This window comes from Ahaetulla prasina, chromosome 1, assembly GCF_028640845.1.
Source record: "Ahaetulla prasina isolate Xishuangbanna chromosome 1, ASM2864084v1, whole genome shotgun sequence".
In the NCBI taxonomy this organism is placed as follows: Eukaryota; Metazoa; Chordata; class Lepidosauria; order Squamata; family Colubridae; genus Ahaetulla; species Ahaetulla prasina.
This window is the reverse complement of record NC_080539.1, coordinates 332,311,065-332,329,308: the sequence shown is the minus strand read 5'-3', so window position 1 is coordinate 332,329,308 and position 18,244 is coordinate 332,311,065. Positions and strand designations below refer to the sequence as shown.

At 36.9% G+C, this 18,244-nt stretch overlaps 2 protein-coding genes across 3 annotated transcripts in view; one reads left to right on the top strand and one right to left on the bottom strand.

Moving 5' to 3' along the window:
- ASB2 (ankyrin repeat and SOCS box containing 2) overlaps positions 1 to 12,223 on the top strand; it is a 34,336-nt gene extending 22,113 nt beyond the window's left edge. The window contains exons 7-10 of one of the 2 annotated variants that reach the window (XM_058162619.1): positions 1,876 to 2,047; positions 4,339 to 4,900; positions 7,954 to 8,107; positions 8,772 to 12,223. In XM_058162619.1, the coding sequence (XP_058018602.1) occupies positions 1,876 to 2,047; positions 4,339 to 4,900; positions 7,954 to 8,107; positions 8,772 to 8,908 (1,025 nt within the window). In that variant the 3' untranslated portion in view covers positions 8,909 to 12,223. The remainder of the gene's footprint in view (positions 1 to 1,875; positions 2,048 to 4,338; positions 4,901 to 7,953; positions 8,108 to 8,771) is intronic. The other variant, XM_058162618.1, reaches the window with a different exon arrangement.
- A 4,313-nt stretch (positions 12,224 to 16,536) lies between these two features.
- FAM181A (family with sequence similarity 181 member A) lies at positions 16,537 to 18,043 on the bottom strand. The gene has a single exon (XM_058168803.1). It carries the CDS (start codon positions 17,850 to 17,852, stop codon positions 16,914 to 16,916), a length of 939 nt encoding a protein of 312 aa, XP_058024786.1. The 5' UTR covers positions 17,853 to 18,043; the 3' UTR covers positions 16,537 to 16,913.
- Between the last annotated feature and the right edge of the window lie 201 nt (positions 18,044 to 18,244).

Genomic DNA, 18,244 nt, shown 5'->3' with positions numbered 1-18,244 from the left:
TAAAACATCAAAAATAGTGCAATCCATTAAAATAATATCCGAACACTATATCACTTTAAAAAATAGAGTTTAAAACATGCCAATTGTTCTTAAGTATTCCAAGTCAAAGGGCATGCTTTTCAATAAAAATCTTATTACCACCTTTTTAGTCAGAAATAGTAATATCCTAATTTCAATGAAGCATCCATTATTTCTTTGAATTGTGGGATTAGAAAGTTAGGGCTTAATTAAAAGGAATAGCATTCACCCCTAAGAGTTCCTTTCAATCTACAAGCTAAAATGAATCCAAACTGGTTCATTTCCATTTTCCAGAACGTAGTCCTTCTCTTTATATAATCTAATGTTGACCAAATTAAGTCTTAACCAAGTAATTTTATCTGCAAAGAACAAAGGTGTCCCAGTCATTTTTTGTCTGCATCTCTATCTCCCCCTCGCTTGGTCCAGCCATTCCATTGACCCAGGGGTGAAATCTAAAAATTTTCCCTAATGGTTCTGTGGGCATGGTTTAATTGGTGGGTGTGGCATGGTGGTCAGGTGACTGGGTGGGAGTGGCCAATAATAATAAATAATAAAAATAATAAACAAAGTACACAAAACAATAGGTACCAAAAACCAACTTTCACATTTTACACACACACACCACAATACAACTGACTCACACACAATGTAAAAGCAGCTGCACTTCACCCAAAATGGCCCCTGCAACAAGCAGGAACCTCACACAGCCACAAAAAGCTCAAAAACCAACTTTCACACTTTACACACACACAACACAACACAACTGACACACACACACATACACAAAATGCCACATACAGCTTTCTGAGATTTTGTTTGTTTGTGTAGTTAGAGTGAAACACTGCAGAAACACACCAAATCTCAGAAAGCTGCACAAATATTTTATTTTATTATTTTATTTTATTTATGTTTTTTAAATAAAAGCAGCTAAATTTAAAATTTCCTTAACTTTAAATTGCTGTCTAAAAAAAAACTCCTTATAAAAACCCAATTAACTATTTTTTAAAGCTCCCTCCCCAGTTACTTACCCAATTGGAAGCAGGCAGATTGAGTTGCTCACTGATGAGATGGATTGCAGGCAGGCAGATTCAGTTGCTAGCTGATGCAATTGATTGCAGCAGCCGAAGCAAGGCTTAGCGAGCCCGAAAGAAGCAGCAATTAAGCAAGTGGGGACCGGCGATTGGGTGGGCATGGGCGGGGGCTGTTGAAAGAGGTTGTTAAAAAATGATTTTAAAAGCCTGTGATGATCAGGCAACTCAGCTGGGATTGCCAGAGGAGCCTTTTAAAAGCTTTTTTTTTACAACCTCTTCAGCCGAAGAGGTTGATTAAAAAAAGCTTTTAAAAGACTCCTCTGGCAATCCCAGCTGAGTTGCCTGATCATCACAGGCTTTTTTTTACTTTTAAAAGCATTTTTTCGGCTGAAGAAAAAAATGCTTTTAAAAGTAAAAAAAAAACCTATGATGAAGGCGCAGCTCAGCAGGGGCAGGGATTTTTGCTACCGGTTCTCCGAACCACTCGCCGCCATTGCAACCGGATCGGGCAATCCGGTCCAAACCAGGAGCATTTCACCCCTGAATCAACCATATTATCTCTCTTGTCATAACTGACTTTTCTGCTAAGCTGAAAAAGGAAGATAAACCGCTGGAAATACAAGGAGATTACATTTTACAGTGTAAATTTATTTATTCTGCATGCACTAAATCAAATTATTGTTTGATTTCCAGTACTTCACAAGCATAAAGCAGTTGTTGGAAATCTTTATGTTTTCTTTGGACTAGAAATTTCTGGTAAAGAACTACGTGCTCTTAATAATTCCAGATCTTTTGAGATTCTGCTTTACACATCTTTCATTCCCAGGTGCTGATATCAATACCCAAGCTAGTGACAAAGCTTCAGCTCTCTATGAAGCTTCTAAAAATGGACATGAGAAGATTGTGGAATTTCTCTTGTCTCAAGGTGCTGATGCTAACAAAACCAATAAGGATGGGTTCTTACCAATTCATATGGCCTCCAAAAAGGGCTATTATGAGTAAGTTGCTTCTTTAATTTTCAGTAGTTGGTCAGTTTAAACAAATGAAGATTAACTGTGTATAAAATGTAGGTTAAAATTTTAAAAAATCAGTTATTTTCATCTCAGCAGTTGACATCAAAAATTCAGTTATCATCTAAATAAAAAAATAATCAGGATGTGATAGATCGTATACAATTTAAAATACCCAAAATAACAAGAGAGAGAGAGAAACATTCAAGTTTATACTGTGGATATATGTGATATATCTTTCTCTATCCCATATATACACTTTTATGCATGAAATTGTGGCTGCAGAGTTATTATGGTTATTTATTGTGAATTAGTAATATAAAAAAAAATAAAGTCAATTTGGCAACTCCAAATTTATATTGGCAAAAAGAATCAGAACACAAAATACAAGTTAGGTGAACATGACCTTGTAGATTAGCCTCACTCTGTCAAGGACCTTGGAGTGCTCATATCAAATGATCTAAGTGCCAAAGCCCACTGTAACAATATTGCCAAAAAGGCATTAAGAGTTGTAATCCTAATCTTGCATAGCTTCTTCTCCGGTAAGATTACACTACTAACCAGAGCATACAAAACATTTGCTAGACCAATTTTCGAATATAGCTCATCTGTCTGAAACCCACACTGCATATCGGACATTTATACAATTGAGTGCATCCAGAAATATTTCACAAGAAGAGTCCTCCACTCCTCTGCTCGCAAGAAAATACCTTATGCCACCAGACTTGAAATTCTGGATTTAGAAAATTTAGAACTACGCCGCCTTCAGTATGAGCTGAGCATAGCTCATAAAATCATCTGCTACAATGTCCTTCCTGTCAATGACTACTTCAGCTTCAACCACAACAATACGCGAGCACACAATATAGTTTGGTAACCAGGCTATACAGATGGTTATACAGTTTGGCCCCTTCCAAATTAATTATTTAATTTTTCAAAATCCTAGTGATTATACTGCTTTAGCTGTATTTTGCAAATTCATGCACAATGTAAAGTGATGATTCGAGACCCATTTCAGGTCATATTAGTGAGTCAGCATCTCTAACAAGAATGGTCTTGGACAGATCAGCATCATAGGGTCAATATTTTTAATTATTTTCAGTCATTTTTACTTTCAAGTAAGTTTCAAGTTACAAGTGAGATTCATTGCACAGGAAAGTTTTAATTGCTCACAGTAGTTGTTAGGCTTATATAATAAATGGATTTGTTTTCAGAAAGAATTTAAGATGGAATCTTTTGGTGAACAAATCTAAATCTCAGTGTAACTCTTGTAATATGTGTGTCAGTAAGATGTATATTTTGATATGTTTACTCAATTTAAGAACTCTAGCTCCAGTTATTAATCTAAACAGGTGAACTAGAACAGGGGTCTCCAACTTTGGCAACTTTAAGACTTGTGGACCTCAACTCCCAAAGTTCCTCAGCCAGCAAAGCTGGCTGAGGAACTCTGGGAGTTGAAGTCCACAAGTCTTAAAGTTGCCAAGGTTGGAGACCCCTGAACTAGAATGTTCTTCCTGTTGCGGTAGACTTCCATTTACAGAATACTGTTCTATGAAGGAGCTGACTTGTATCAAAATGATCCAGGTTTCAGGAAAAACTATTCATAATATCTTCCTATCTTTTCCATTAATGAGCTCTGCATATCTGTAAATCAGATAGAGAACAACATTGATTTTTGCAATTCACATACTGAAAACATCTACTGTTCACCACAATCATGTTCATGCAATCCAAGGAGAATGAACAGGGAGAAATTATTATCCATTTTTTTCCCTAATACCCTACTTGTACTTTTCATATATCAACAAACTACTTCTCCCATCATTCCTAAGTACTGACCATGCTGCATAATGATGACAGGAGTTCATATCCACAGGTAATGTACCCCTGCCAGAGAAGAATTGTTTAAAAATCCTGTTCTGTCTCTTTAAGAAAAGGAAGTACGGGACACAAGGGCTGGGAAACTAAAAAGCAGGGACTTGGAAATGAGGCTGGAACTGTGTTCTGTGCTTTTATTCAACAAAATGATGTTCCTAATTAAAGTAACTAAAGTCTTGTGCAATTCTTTGCAGGTTACTATATAATTATAAACACCGAATGAGTCCGAGTATGTTTTGTCAATAACGTGTATGAAAATATGATGTGTGTGTGTGAGGCGGGGGGAAGAATGTACAATGCCCAAAGCAGTCCATTGGAGCATGAGGGTCTCTTACTTAAAGCTTATCTATTTATAATCAATACCTTTGATTATATTTGTCTTTCAATTTCATTTTTGCCAGGATTGTGAAAATGCTACTCCCAGTAACAAGTCGTACTCGCATCAAGCGTAGTGGCATCAGCCCTCTACATTTGGCAGCTGAGCGCAACCACGATGATGTCTTGGAAGAGCTGATTGATGCTGGCTTTGATGTAAATGCCACACTTTCTTTTGAGCGTTCCCGACTCTATGAGGATAGGCGTACCAGTGTCCTCTATTTTTCAGTCTTCAACAACAATGTATATGCCACTGAGCTGCTGCTTGAGGCTGGCGCTGATCCCAACGTTGACCTTATCAATCCATTGCTCATCTCCATCCGCCATGGCTGTTTGAAGACAATGAAACTGCTTCTTGATTACGGAGCTAATATTAATGCCTACGTTGCCTCTCACCCTACAACTTTTCCTGCTACTGTAATGTTTTCAATGAAGTATCTTGCCGTGCTGAAATTTTTGATGGACATGGGCTGTGATGCCAACTCTTGCTTTACGTGTTGTTATGGGTGTGGCCCACATCCACCTATTGATGTTAGGAGGGAAAGGTATAGTGATCCTGCAGTGAATAATGAAAACAAAATTGTACAGGTAAATTTATTTTTATTATCTCATCTTTTCTATGACATTTAGAGGAATACATAGGAAAAATAGTTCAGAGGTAAGCAACATAGTTTTTTCTTAGAATAGCTACAAGTTTAAATTCTGGTTTCTCCAGTTTAAACAACATCAACCCATCTTATTATCTAGCCCATAGAAATCCAGGGTACTTTGCCTTTGGCAATGCCATCTGGCCTACAAAAATCAAATTTCTTATTAGCTGCTAGATAGCTGAATTAATTGCAACATTAATATTAAGAGTTACTTTGTGAGAGATGGGCAACTATATACATACTATATACATCCAGACAGACAGGCCGACAGACATATAGAGTGAGGATAGCGGGAAGAATATCATTTGTGTAAGGAAGGCTTGTAGGGTCTTCTGTATTTTGTGTTTCCAAATTTTGCTTTATACATATCCCACTTCCTACAAAAAGGGTTTTGTTTAGCAGAGAAAATAGCAATTGCTATCATCCCAGATACTATGGTCCAGAAGATTATGATTAAAAAAAAAATAGTGGGTTGCTCTCCATTTTCATTTGGCAGGTGCATTAACTTCGTATAGTCTCCATAATAAAAATTATCAACTTAACTTAGTAAAATCTGTCTATATTTCACATAAAGCAAAATCAGTTAAAAAAATCAAACAAACCAGTCAATTATTGCTGCTAGGTACCCAACATTTTGTTAGTTTAAAAATATTTTTGTATTGACATGTAGTTGTTTTATAGTTTTTCATCTTAAAAGTCTTGTTTCTTTTGTTTTTCTATGAACTCTGGGGTTCCTCTAAGTCTTATGATACCTAATGTCTAATTTTGGTAGAAATTTGGGTACAAAAAGAATGAACATGTTTGTATGCTATATTTAGTAAATAGGATGTGACTTTTACTGTTATTTTATTTGCCACTAGAGGGCATTTCAATTATTTTATGGAAAGTAACCAATTTTTTCAACAACATGTTCTTGTATTATTGTTCTCCTTTAAGCTAGTAATATTTGACTCATCTACAAAATATTTATTTTCCTTTCAGTGCAAACTGGTTGGATGAAGTTTTTGTTAATATGGAAACATTTTTTTTCCCTCTGGGTGATGCTGGCATGTTGGAAAGCATATCATATTGGTATATGAACAGTCTTACTGAATAAAAATTGATCCTTTATAGTCTTACATTTGGTGCTGTTATGCACACATATAACATATAGCTTAAATAATGTACAATTCAGTAAAAAAAATACTACTTACTATTAATTTAGGGTGAGTAGAAAAAGAACTGTAACCATCTGCAAGAGCTCAATAAGGACTATGTCTTAATTATGATCTATAGTGCTCCAGAACAAGATAGCAGAATTCTGGAATGGGATAACTCATTGCGCCAGCTTACAATGGGACACTTTGTCCTAGGACAGGGGTCTGCAAACTTGGCTTTTTAAGACTTGTGGACTGAGGAAAGCTGGCTGAGGAACTCTGGGAGTTGAAGTCCACAAGTCTTAAAAGAGCCAAGTTTGCAGACCCCTGTCCTAGGACAGCTCGCCACAGGATAATTCCACGTGAGATAACTCAATGCGATATTTGTTCGATATTTGTCCATTGACAAAAATAGAAATAACATAGAAGAAACAGTGGTGGACAACATTTATCTCATTAAGTTATCCCATGTGGATTGTCCAATGGCAAGTTGGCCATAGTAAGTTGGCTATGGCAAGATGGCCATGGAAAATTGACCTAGTCCCACAGAATTCTGTACTGAATAGCTTCCAGACTGCAGGCAGAATCTCATTTTTGAATGCCGAGTATAAACTTTTCTTCCCATATATAATAAACAATAGATGGATTTTTATGCAGTAAAGAATCCAAAACACATCTTTCCAATCCCAAATGGTAACATTAAATATTAAACATTAAATATCTCTCCATTTCCTTTTGTGCATCTACCTTGCTGCCCCTATGTTGATTTATACATGAATCAGTAGATTTCAGCTTTTCCTGCAGAATGGTCATCTATGTTGTAGCATTTCCTCGTCTGAGTTTTTTGAAAATCTCCCACTTTTCTGCTGCGATGAAAGAAATCAGTGATTAATGCTATTTTTTCCCAAGTAATAATAATGAAATGACCTTCAAGAACAATTAACAGACTATAAATATGAATTCAGATATGTATCATACTTAATAAAGATAAATGCTCCTTGGATTCACCTTGATTTAGTTACAAGTATATTTCATTCCATTAGTTTCTAAACAAAAAAAGATATACAGAATACTGTATTATACAGAATACAGTAGCCTGAAATTCTTTCATTTGGAATGTCAATCCAAAAAACATGTCTTTCACTGGATCCATTCAGCTAAATCATTTTGAACATTTTGGAGAAAAACGAAAGTGTGTACCTAGATTTAGACAGAATTAATGCACACTTACAATGATGTTAGAAAAGCCTAGTATTATCATGTCCTTGAGGCCCATCTGGCCAATGATTCAGTCAGGATTCTAGAAAGTCTTACAAACATGGCTTCTTTTTGGACAGGGGGGTTAGGAGGTTAAGGTGGCCAGTGAAATGGAGATGGTTATAGTGCTTGTTTGTCACCCTTGGTGCCATTCTGTGTATATAGTCTCTGTATTTTTATATTTATCATTATTGGGGTATTTGTTCTTGTTTTGTTTCTTTTGGGTTTTAGTTGTTCTTAGCATTACACTCTTCTGGACTGAGAGTTCTGATGTTGTTCCTGGGATCTGTTGGAGCCTCTCTCTTAGCTTAGGAGGCACAGCCCTGAGTGGGCCAACAACCACTGGAATCACTTTGGCCTTTACTTTCCACATCATCTCTAGTTCCTCCTTAAAGCCTTTCTTCTATGAAATATGATATATAATTCATTGTAGCTACTAGCACATATATTGAGAAAATAAAATTTGTTTCTGTGAAATAATTATTGCAAATAATTTTATTTGAAACTGTTCTATGCTGTTATGTCTTGTATTTTCTTATGCCTTTTGATCATTTACAGCATTGATTATATATAATTTATTCTTCCCCACCCACCCCAGTTTTGTGAAATGGTTTCAGCCCCAGAGATGAGTCGTTGGGCAGGCCCTATTATAGATGTTCTTTTGGATTATGTGGGCAACGTGCAGCTTTGTTCCCGGTTGAAGGAACACATTGACAGTTATGAAGATTGGTCCAACATTAAAGTTAAAGCAGGTTAGTTATGATATGGGCTTACACTTCTTTATTCAAGAATAATAGAATACACCAGTATTACTTTGTAATGCAACTGTTACTACTAAATGCAGTGGCACTCTTACAGGTGAATAACAGCCAACTTATAAAAGTTACTATATAGGAAAAAAATAGTCAAGCCTCTAAGATATGTTGAAGGTTAGCACAATGACTCACAAGAACACCATTATATAATATATAGTCTGATTGTCAGGAGATACCACCTGATGATCATTTGTTCAAATTATTTTATTAAAATATGGATATGGGTGTTTTGGAGGTTTTTAAGAAGAGCTTGGACAACCATTCATCTGAAAAGGTACATTTCTTGAGCAGCGGGTTGGACTAGGTCACTAGGAGACCTCCAAGGTTCTTTCCAACTCTGTTATTTTGTGAAGATTTGAATATTATCTTACTGAGCTATGCATACATTTTAACCATTCATAGTTAGTTATTTTATTTTTAAAGTCCCTAGTTTTTTAAAGTGTGTTTGTGGTACAGTACCTTTGAAATATATACTCAAGTTTTTATGAAAAAATATTAGCTTGTAGAGCTAGGCCAAAAGTAGTATGAGCATAACATGCTGCTTGCTTGCTTGCTTGCTTGTTTTCTTATATACTTGACAATATTTTTTTTCCATTTCCAGAGCCACCAAGGCCACTTGCACACCTTTGTCGAATAAAAATTCGAATTGTGATAGGAAAAAACCGTCTTTCACTTATTGAGACTTTACCTTTGCCAAGAAGACTAATTCACTATTTACAATATGATTATAGCCAGTGATCTCAAGTAAACCTGACAATCATGGAGTGATAATCATATGTATTATAGAGCGAGCTGCCAGATGGAAACAGATTGATATGATGGAACAGAAAAATTGTAAGAAGAAAAACAATAAGGATTTCTGCAAGTTAAATCTCAGAACAAATGCAACGGCATTTAGAGTATGGGAAAGGGCTGAAAAAATGAGAATAAAGCACTCGGCAAATAGTATAAGGGATATTATGCTATCTTACACTCTTAGTATCTCAACATTTAGTACAAAATGCAGGTAGGGTAAAATGTAGATTGTAATCTACCAATAAATCTCCAGGTGATCCGCATGTCACCAAGAACTTCCAATTCTCCCTGGTTTAATAATGGTGACAGAAAACCTTTTTCCTCCTTAATTAAACTACTAAAATAAATGTTTAAAAGCTTGGAAGAAAATAGGAGATTTTATGATGTGAAAGAATATAAGCACAAACTCCAGTTCTATTACCAAAAAGAAATTCCTGATCTGGGCATGTGTCCAGTAGTTTTAAATTTGCCTTCTTAAGTTGTTATTTTGTACTTGATTCTGGTTGACGGACCTCACAATTCTAGTGAAAAATAAACATGCATATTGTAGGCCTAAATTATTCACAACCAGATATAAGGAAGAGGTAGCAAAAGTTGTATCTCTCCATATAGGTAAATGCAATGAATTATGCAGATGATCACACTGTAATCATTCATAGTGATATCAATCAACTCTTTTTTGGTTGCAGCAATTATAAATATTGCTGCCAACTGTATAATATGCTGGATTTTGTGTCTGGTGACATAACTGATCATTGTGTTAATAGGCATTAGCAAGTTTACTCATTCATATGGATAACAAATATATTTTGTCAATAGTCATGTAACAAAACCATCTTGATGCAATGCAAAGATTAAAAGAAGTCCAATAATGATTAAATCAGCATAACGTTTTAGTTTTGGGATTGTATTTTATTTTTACTTCAGTTTGCTGAATTTACCAATGTTTGACTGTTCTATTCTACGTCACCATAGTTTCATGTTTTCCCATCTAATTTAACATGTATTTGCCGTTTATTCTTATTTAAAAAAATATTTAACATTATTTTCTTGTTCCTGGTTAAGCAGTTTTGCAAATACTGGATTTCAAGAAATGAAAGATATTGAAGAATTTAATTTACCAGAAATAAGAATACAACATTTAACTCAGATGTATAGATCTGTATCATATTATATAGATATATGAACATACATTAGTTATGAGGATTAATGTGACTGAAACCCATGGTATTTAACATTATTTTAGCAGCATTGAAGGGGAGAGTAGGTTCAAATCCTGTGTTGTTTCAGAAAGACTTCAGGAGAAAATTCTTGATCTGCTATTGATGAAAAACAATAATAGTGAGTTACATCATTGCAAAGCCACTAGGTTAATTTCAGAACAAGTAATTTAGTTTAACAAGGTTATGAATTGAAAATCTTATTGCTTAATTAGATTATGTATAACAATTTAGGCTTTCATTAGAATAGTCTTAATGCCCAATGATCTATACCTAAGCAATGACTTAGCAGCACTATAATTTTTAAATAAAACTTTGGTTTGGGGGCATTGTATACTTTTAGAGAAATAATTTAGTGGCATTAAGTTATTAGAAGAAAAATTTATCCTCATAGATTTTGTATTGTAGATACCTTAAATTGACATCCTCTTAACACTTAACACTTCCATGAGAAAGTATTCATCTTTCTAATTCAGATCATCTTTATGGGTCTCTGAAGTATATATAAAAAACACTTCAACTGATATAATTCATATTTGCTTTATAAGTGTGATAACAAAGAAGCTTAATGATACTGCATCTAAGTTAATTCAAAGAGATTTAAGCAGAGTTCATTATATGCATTTCAAGAGTGCTTTGCAGAAATGTCTGAAATAAACTGTAGGACACCTTGGAGATATATATATAGATATATATATATATATATATATATATATATATATATATATATATATATATATATATAAAACTGGCTTAATATTCAAAATATTGCAGTTCCATGAATAACTTTTTTTAAAAAAATATAAACTTTGAATTGTTTTAATATAACATGGTTGAAGATAGCACCAATTCAAAAAAATATACATTTTTATATTTTCTACAAGCTGAGAAATCTAACTGATTCACTCTTTTTAGGGAAAAGTTCATATATTCAGTATATTGGAGAAAAAGAAGCATTAAAAAGGCTTCCTAGTTTTTCTCATTAGACATACACAGATAAATTGTCAATTTGAATTCCTCACTCACATAACCAGGATTAACTCCAATGAATGCTACAGAATGAGGAGAAAATTATCCACTAAATGTCCCTTTGAGAATTGTCCTTTCACTTCATTATTTCTTGCCATTTACAGAAAGATTTTCAAGAAAACTGCTTGGCTAGGTTTACATAGATCTGTTAGCTGAGTAATGCCTTAACACTGGTTTAACGTATGTAAAATAATAAGAATTATCTACTCAGTTTTCTGTATACTAGCCTGCTCCAGGGAAATTACAAGTATAATGGTGGATATCTAGCTTTCTACTGCTCCAGTGATCTTGTGATTTTTTTAAAAATTCACCAGTTTTATCAAATCTGTACAAATTCTATTGTTTTATACAAATACAAAATATTATTGTAAATCTTAAAGTTAAGAATATTTAGGACTTAAAAATAAGCTTTATAGTTCCATGTTTTACCTGATAGTGTTGAAGACAGAAAGAACTGTTATTATGCTCTGTATCATATACAAAGAACATTTTAGGATTTTTGCAGACTGTTCTATTAACATTATCTGTTTGATCTATTATTTTATAAATGTGTGCCTAAGCAAGATTGCAATGTATTTTTGAAATTTTTGTTATGTTAACAATAGTGTTTTTTTAAAACAACTGGAGATTAATGTGGGAGGGATCAGTGAACCAATATTTTAAAAGCACTGTGTTTTTATGTGTTGTTGTTTGCATTAAATTTGAGTAAAATTAATTGCACTGCATTTTTACTTATAAGACATTTCTTAAATGAGTATACACACTACATGTATGTTAAATGAAATACACGTAGGAGAGCGAGGGTCTAGATAAATTTGGCCTGCAATATAATTTATCAGACCCCTGCAATGGAAACTGCATTTCCTGATATATTTTGCTACCATGTTTCTCTAATTCTAATTTATAAACATAAGTTCAATTAAATATTTATCTGATATTGTATAAATGTTATGCATTCATAGAGTGCTACATGGGTTGCCTTCCCTAGTGATTTTATAAAACATTGTGCTTGCTGATTCTTCTACTATTACTGTGAGTAGGAAAGTTCCTATAAATAGGGATGTTGTAATAAAAACAGGTTCATGTGTATACTGACATCCCTCTGCTTGATGTACCAAATAATATTTCAGATGATGTAGGAAATTTAAGCAGACTTCAAATGCCAGAATCCCAATCAATGACATAGTATGGAACATGTGTCCTGAGATATCTCTTCCATTTCCCACACCAAACACAGAACATGACACTGATATGTAAGCCTTTATAAGTTCTGTTTTTACCAGCATATAGGCACACATCGAAAGCCTGAAAGAAAGTGATCTTTTTCCCACAGTTAATTAAAATGTTATTGTCTAGTCCAATAGTGTTATTTTCACTTATCACAAATGACCAAGTGAGACTGTTTAAACCTATACACTTACTTACATAAAAAGGGCACACAGAAAAATGTAAGAGTTTAGTATCTTTACCATTGTTTTCATTTTAAATTTTTTTGAAGGCATATTATTTGTTACATGTGCAGTTATACAGGGAGACCACTGAAGGTATAATTCTTTGCAAATAGTACAGTACAAATCTATGTAGGGGAGAATTTCTTGCAAAGAGACCATCTAATGATGAAATTACTTGTTAAAACCACACAGTAGCTGTTCTTATTTTATATAGTAAGCGCAGTATATGGAGTTCCTGTTAATTTCTTTATACTTTAGGTTTGGGCTCATGAAATACACATGCACACTACAGCACTCCTCACTTAGTGACTGCCTCATACAGTGACTGTGGTCACAACAGTGATACAAAAGTAATGTTGCAATCAATCCCCATGTTTATGAGCTTCCTAGGTCTATAAAGCAAAGGAAGCTGAAGATATTAAGGGCAGTCACAATTTCAGTTAGCAATCTCTTTGCGTACAGCCAGATTTCTAGTCCCTATTGTACTTGCTAAGCAAGGATTAGTGGTGGTGAAACAGTGGTTAGAATGCAGTACTGCAGGCTAATTCTGCTGAGTGCCAAATGTCAGCAATTCGGCAGTTCAATTCTCATCAGCTCAAGGCCAACTCATCCTTCCATCCTTCTGAGGTCAATAAAATTAGGACCCAGATTGTCGGGGGCAGTATGCTGACTCTGTGAACCACTTAGCTAAGGGCTCCAGGGCTTTTGGGCACCGGAAGGGGTGTGGTTTCGTGTGCTGCCTGCATCCTGTGAATGGGGCTTCACTAGTTTGCATGGCTCGGTTTCTGGCATGCCATGGACCGGTGCCAGTCCACAGACGAGGTGGGGTTGGAGATCCCTGACTTAGAGAGGGCTGTAAAACACCAAGAAGCAGTATGTAAGTCTAAAGGCTATTGCTATTGCTACCTGTATATGTTCTGATTTATATTTGGTTTGCCACAATCTCCAAAAGGTAATAAAGTAAAGAGTAGTTATTCTTAAATAGTTCCTTGAAAGAGTAAGAAAATAAATTTCTTACAAATAAATCTAAACTTTTCAATTGCAACATCATATGGCATTGTTCCAATGGAAAAACTCTGGAGTGTGGATAATATACACAACACACATTAAAGAAATTAATCCTGACATAATCAAGTTGCTAAAAAAGAGAAATTTAAAAGGTATTATAATAATCAGAAACACTGAAAATTTATGCTGAAAAATAAATATGAAAAACAGGGATAGTGTATAAATGGTAGCCATTTTCCTTAAATGTTATTCCAATTTAATGAAATTCCAATTTAATGACAAAATTAGTGGACCAGAGGAATGCTGTCGATACAATTTACTTGGACTTCAGCAAAGCATTTGATAAAGTACACCATAACCTACTACTAGATAAAGTAGAAAAATGTGGGTTAGACAGCACCACCACCAGATGGATTCACAACTGGCTGACCAACCGCACTCAACATGTAGTCGTCAATGGAACTACATCCACATGGAGAGAAGTATGCAGTGGAGTACCCCAAGGTTCTGTTTTAGGCCCAGTACTCTCCAACATCTTCATCAATGACTTGGACGAGGGGATAGATGGGGAATTCATCAAATTTGCAGATGACACCAAGCTGGCAGGAATAGCCAATACTCCAGAAGATAGGCTCAAGATACAGAAGGATCTTGACAGACTTGAACATTGGGTGCTAACTAACAAAATGAAATTCAACAGTGAAAAAAGTAAGGTTCTACATTTAGGCAAAAAAACCAAAATGCACAGGTACCGTATATGTGGTACCTTGCTCAATAGTAGTAACTGTGAGAGGGATCTTGGAGTCCTAGTGGATAACCATTTAGATATGAGCCAGCAGTGTGCAGCAGCTGCCAAAAAAGCCAACACAGTTCTGGGCTGCATAAACAGAGAGATAGAATCAAGATCACATGAAGTGTTAATACCACTTTAAAATGCCTTGGTAAGGCCACACTTGGAATACTGCATTCAGTTTTGGTCGCCACGATGTAAAAAAATATTGAGACTCTAGAAAGAGTGCAGAGAAGGGCAACAAAGATGATTAGGGGACTAGAGACAAAAATATATGAAGAACGGTTGCAGGAACTCGGTATGCCTAGTTTAATGAAAAGAAGGACTAGGGGAGACATGATAGCAGTGTTCCAGTATCTCAGGGGTTGCCACAAAGAAGAGGGAGTCAAACTATTCTCCAAAGCACCTGAGGGTAGAACAAGAAGCAATGGGTGGAAACTAATCAAGGAGAGATGCAACTTAGAACTAAGGAGAAATTTCCTGACAGTTAGAACAATCAATAAGTGGAACAACTTGCCTCCAGAAATTGTGAATGCTCCAACACTGGAAATTTTTAAGAAAATGTTGGATAGCCATTTGTCTGAAATGGTGTAGAGTTTCCTGCCTGGGCAGGGGGTTGGACTAGAAGACCTCCAAGGTCACTTCCAACTCTGTTAGTATGTTATGTTATGTTAAATGCTTTCAGTGGAAGGATAGAGGGTTTCATGGGCAGGGTTACATCATGGGACACCATTTGGAACAGGATAGTCATGATTATTAATAAGAGATATTATCGTTAATATGGAACTTTTGAGAATTAACAGAATTAACAGAATACAGGTCAAGTTATTAGACATCTGTGACTTTTGTGCAATAGGGCTATTAAAATTACCAAAAAAAGTGCTAGATCAAACCATAGGACATTTCCTTTTTATACTGAAGTGAAGATCACAAGACATTGTGCTAAAGCCTATGAAAACTTAGTATTCAAATGCAGCTTTTCTTTAAACAAAGTTATATAGATTCCTTTAAAAATATCTTTTGAAAAGAACAAAATCTCCCTTTTGTAAAATACCTGTATTTCATCTACTTCCAATATTTCCAAGTCCAATCCACTTTTGGTTAAGATCTGTTTCATATCATTGGATTTGCAGCTCAAACAAAGCTGTAACGTATAGTTGGAAATTCATTTATTAGTAGCTTAGTTTATTGGTCTCTTGCCAGTTCATGCAAATGCTATTTTCAAAAGAAAGAGAATTGTAATAGCACCTGAATCATAAGTGAAATATCTGAAGTGTAAAGTAGCTTTCATAATAGCATTTATTCTGCTGCTTCCCTACTTCTCAAAGGTTCATTGTATGGCAGTTTTATTGGTTCATCTAAAACTGCTTACTGTAACTGGTCTAGGAGTTCAGTCCCCTAGAGCACTTTGATTTAGAAATTAAGGAAACGAAAGTTTTTTTACATACAAATCTTTTTCATATTGACAGGAGTATCCTTGTCATAAAAAAATCCCCATATTGTTTATTCTGTATCACTAAAATATATAAATAATAAAATCATTATTTTCAGCCTTACTATAAATGATTGCTTTGCATACATGGGATGAGAGTAGTGCAAGGCTTCTTGCTTTTAAATGACCAAATTTCATAGAATCATTCAACTAAAAACAACCAAGGACATTTTTGCTAACAGAGCTTCCAAAATTAACAACAGATGGGCTATAGATGGATGTATTTGCACAAGAGTAAATCAATTCTCTTCTTTCTTCCTGAAAACATAACACTTTTCCACCTAAACACATTTTAACAGTGGAGACTCAAAGGAAAAATTGTATGGGATTTATTTTTGTTTGTTGCATCAGTCTTGGTATTTACATTTCAGGAAAAAAACAGCATCCTTATTTACAGAAGTGTGTACTACATTTTCTTACATGGCCTTTTTTTGGCAGTGCAGGCAAGACAAACCTCTGCTCCTTGAATAATTTCATTATTCACAATTTGTTATTAATTCTTTCTTGCTAACTCAGGCAGGGACGGTCTACCACCAAACTAAAGTGTGGTTTATTTTTAATTTTATTAATTAGTCTGCCACTTTTTTATCCTGCCCTTCTTTCAAACAGCTCAAAGGGTATATATTTTAAATTCCACACATGCATACTTTGTCTTCACAACATCTTTGCCAGGTAGATCAAGTTCAGAGATAATTGGTTGAAGGTCACCAAGAGAACATATCTTAGCAGGAAACCTGATACATCAACACTTGGTTGATTTCAACACACTTTCACACTTTCCTGGCTTTTTGTGTTCCCTGATGAACCTCCAGAGCAGGGGGACCTGAGATTAAAGAGCAGATCAGCTGTTTTTTTTCAAGCTCTGGAAGTAGCCTAAGGCACTGTTTCAAAATCAGCACTGGGAGCAACCTGATGATTGAGAAGTGAGGTCCTTGCAAGCTGAGGGGAGCTGCTACAGCTAAAGATAACTGAAGACGCTAAAGATGAGGGGCGGCGCGGCTGGCTTGGTGGGGATGGGCTTCCACACTACAGGCCGATACACTTTCTGCCCTGGCTGGCAGAAGGCCTCGCCCTCCGTCGGGGAAGGCGCATCTTTCCGCCACAAACCCAAAGCTGAGAAGGGGGCCGCGGGGGGCAGGGCGGCAGGCAGCGGGGGCGGGGGCGGGTAGACGCCGGGGGAGGCCTGTGGCCCGTGGTACTGAAATGGACAGCAGCCCCAGGTCCTCAGTCCCTTGAGGGCGGCCTCCGCCTCTGGCCTGCGCGGGGGGCTCTCGAGAACCTTCCCTGTGCCGCCGCCGCCGTCGAGGCCTATTTTATTTTTCTTTCCCTCGTAAGGCGGCAGGTCTTTAGAGGACGACGAGGAAGAAGAGAGCGACGAGCAAATTCCCATTGGAAAGATCACGCCACTGACAACACCGGGAGAGCCCGGAGCAGGCCGGGGTTCTTCCCAAAAAGAAGCGGGGAGTTGTCTTTTCCTCATGGGTACTTGGTCGGGCCTGGCGCCGGCCTCCGAAGTCCCGGCCTGCTGCTGCTGCTGCTGCTCCTCATCACCGAGGCGCTCTGGGGCCTTGGAGGCCTTGTCTCCCTTGGCCGCCCCGGAGGCCGCGTGGCCTCGGCCTAGCGAACTCTCGGGGCTCAGGCCTCGTGCCCTCCCATCAGGCGGTCTCCGCTCCCGAGCGGGAGGCAACTGCGACTGCAGGCGGTGGTGGTGGTGGTGGTGGCAGCGGGGCAAGCGGGAATATTTCTGGGAAAAGCGCTTGAGCTGCTTCTGCAGGTATTTCCTGTGGTCTACGGAGCGGCGGCAGGGGGCCGACTTGTCCAGGGCGGCCTTGATGTCGCTCGAGGCCAAGTTGACGAAGTTGAGGAGGGTTTTCACCTCGCTGTCTGCCGAAGCCATCGCTCAGCCCGGCCGTGGATACGAAGAGGCGAGGAAGAAGGAAGGCCCGTCCATGAAAGGATTGGCTCCCTCAGAACCGGGGAGAGCCTAAGCCGAGGCGACGGTCGGTTTGCTTAGGCTAAATGGGATGACGGGGAATGTTTATCCTTGGCAGGAACATCGGGCCGCTTTTGCCAGATGGAAGATGGGTAACGCAGGTAGGTAGCCACCCGCGTGCTTTTCTCCCCAGATTGTGCTTTCACGCCATCCCGGAGGCTTCCAAAAAGATCGCTCCAAGTGTCAGTTGACCAAATCGCGCTGCTTCCTTGATTTTCCCCCCCCTCTGGTAACGAAAAAAAAGAGAGAGGAAAAATCATTGGGAAGATACAGATTAAAAATAGGAATGGGTGAAC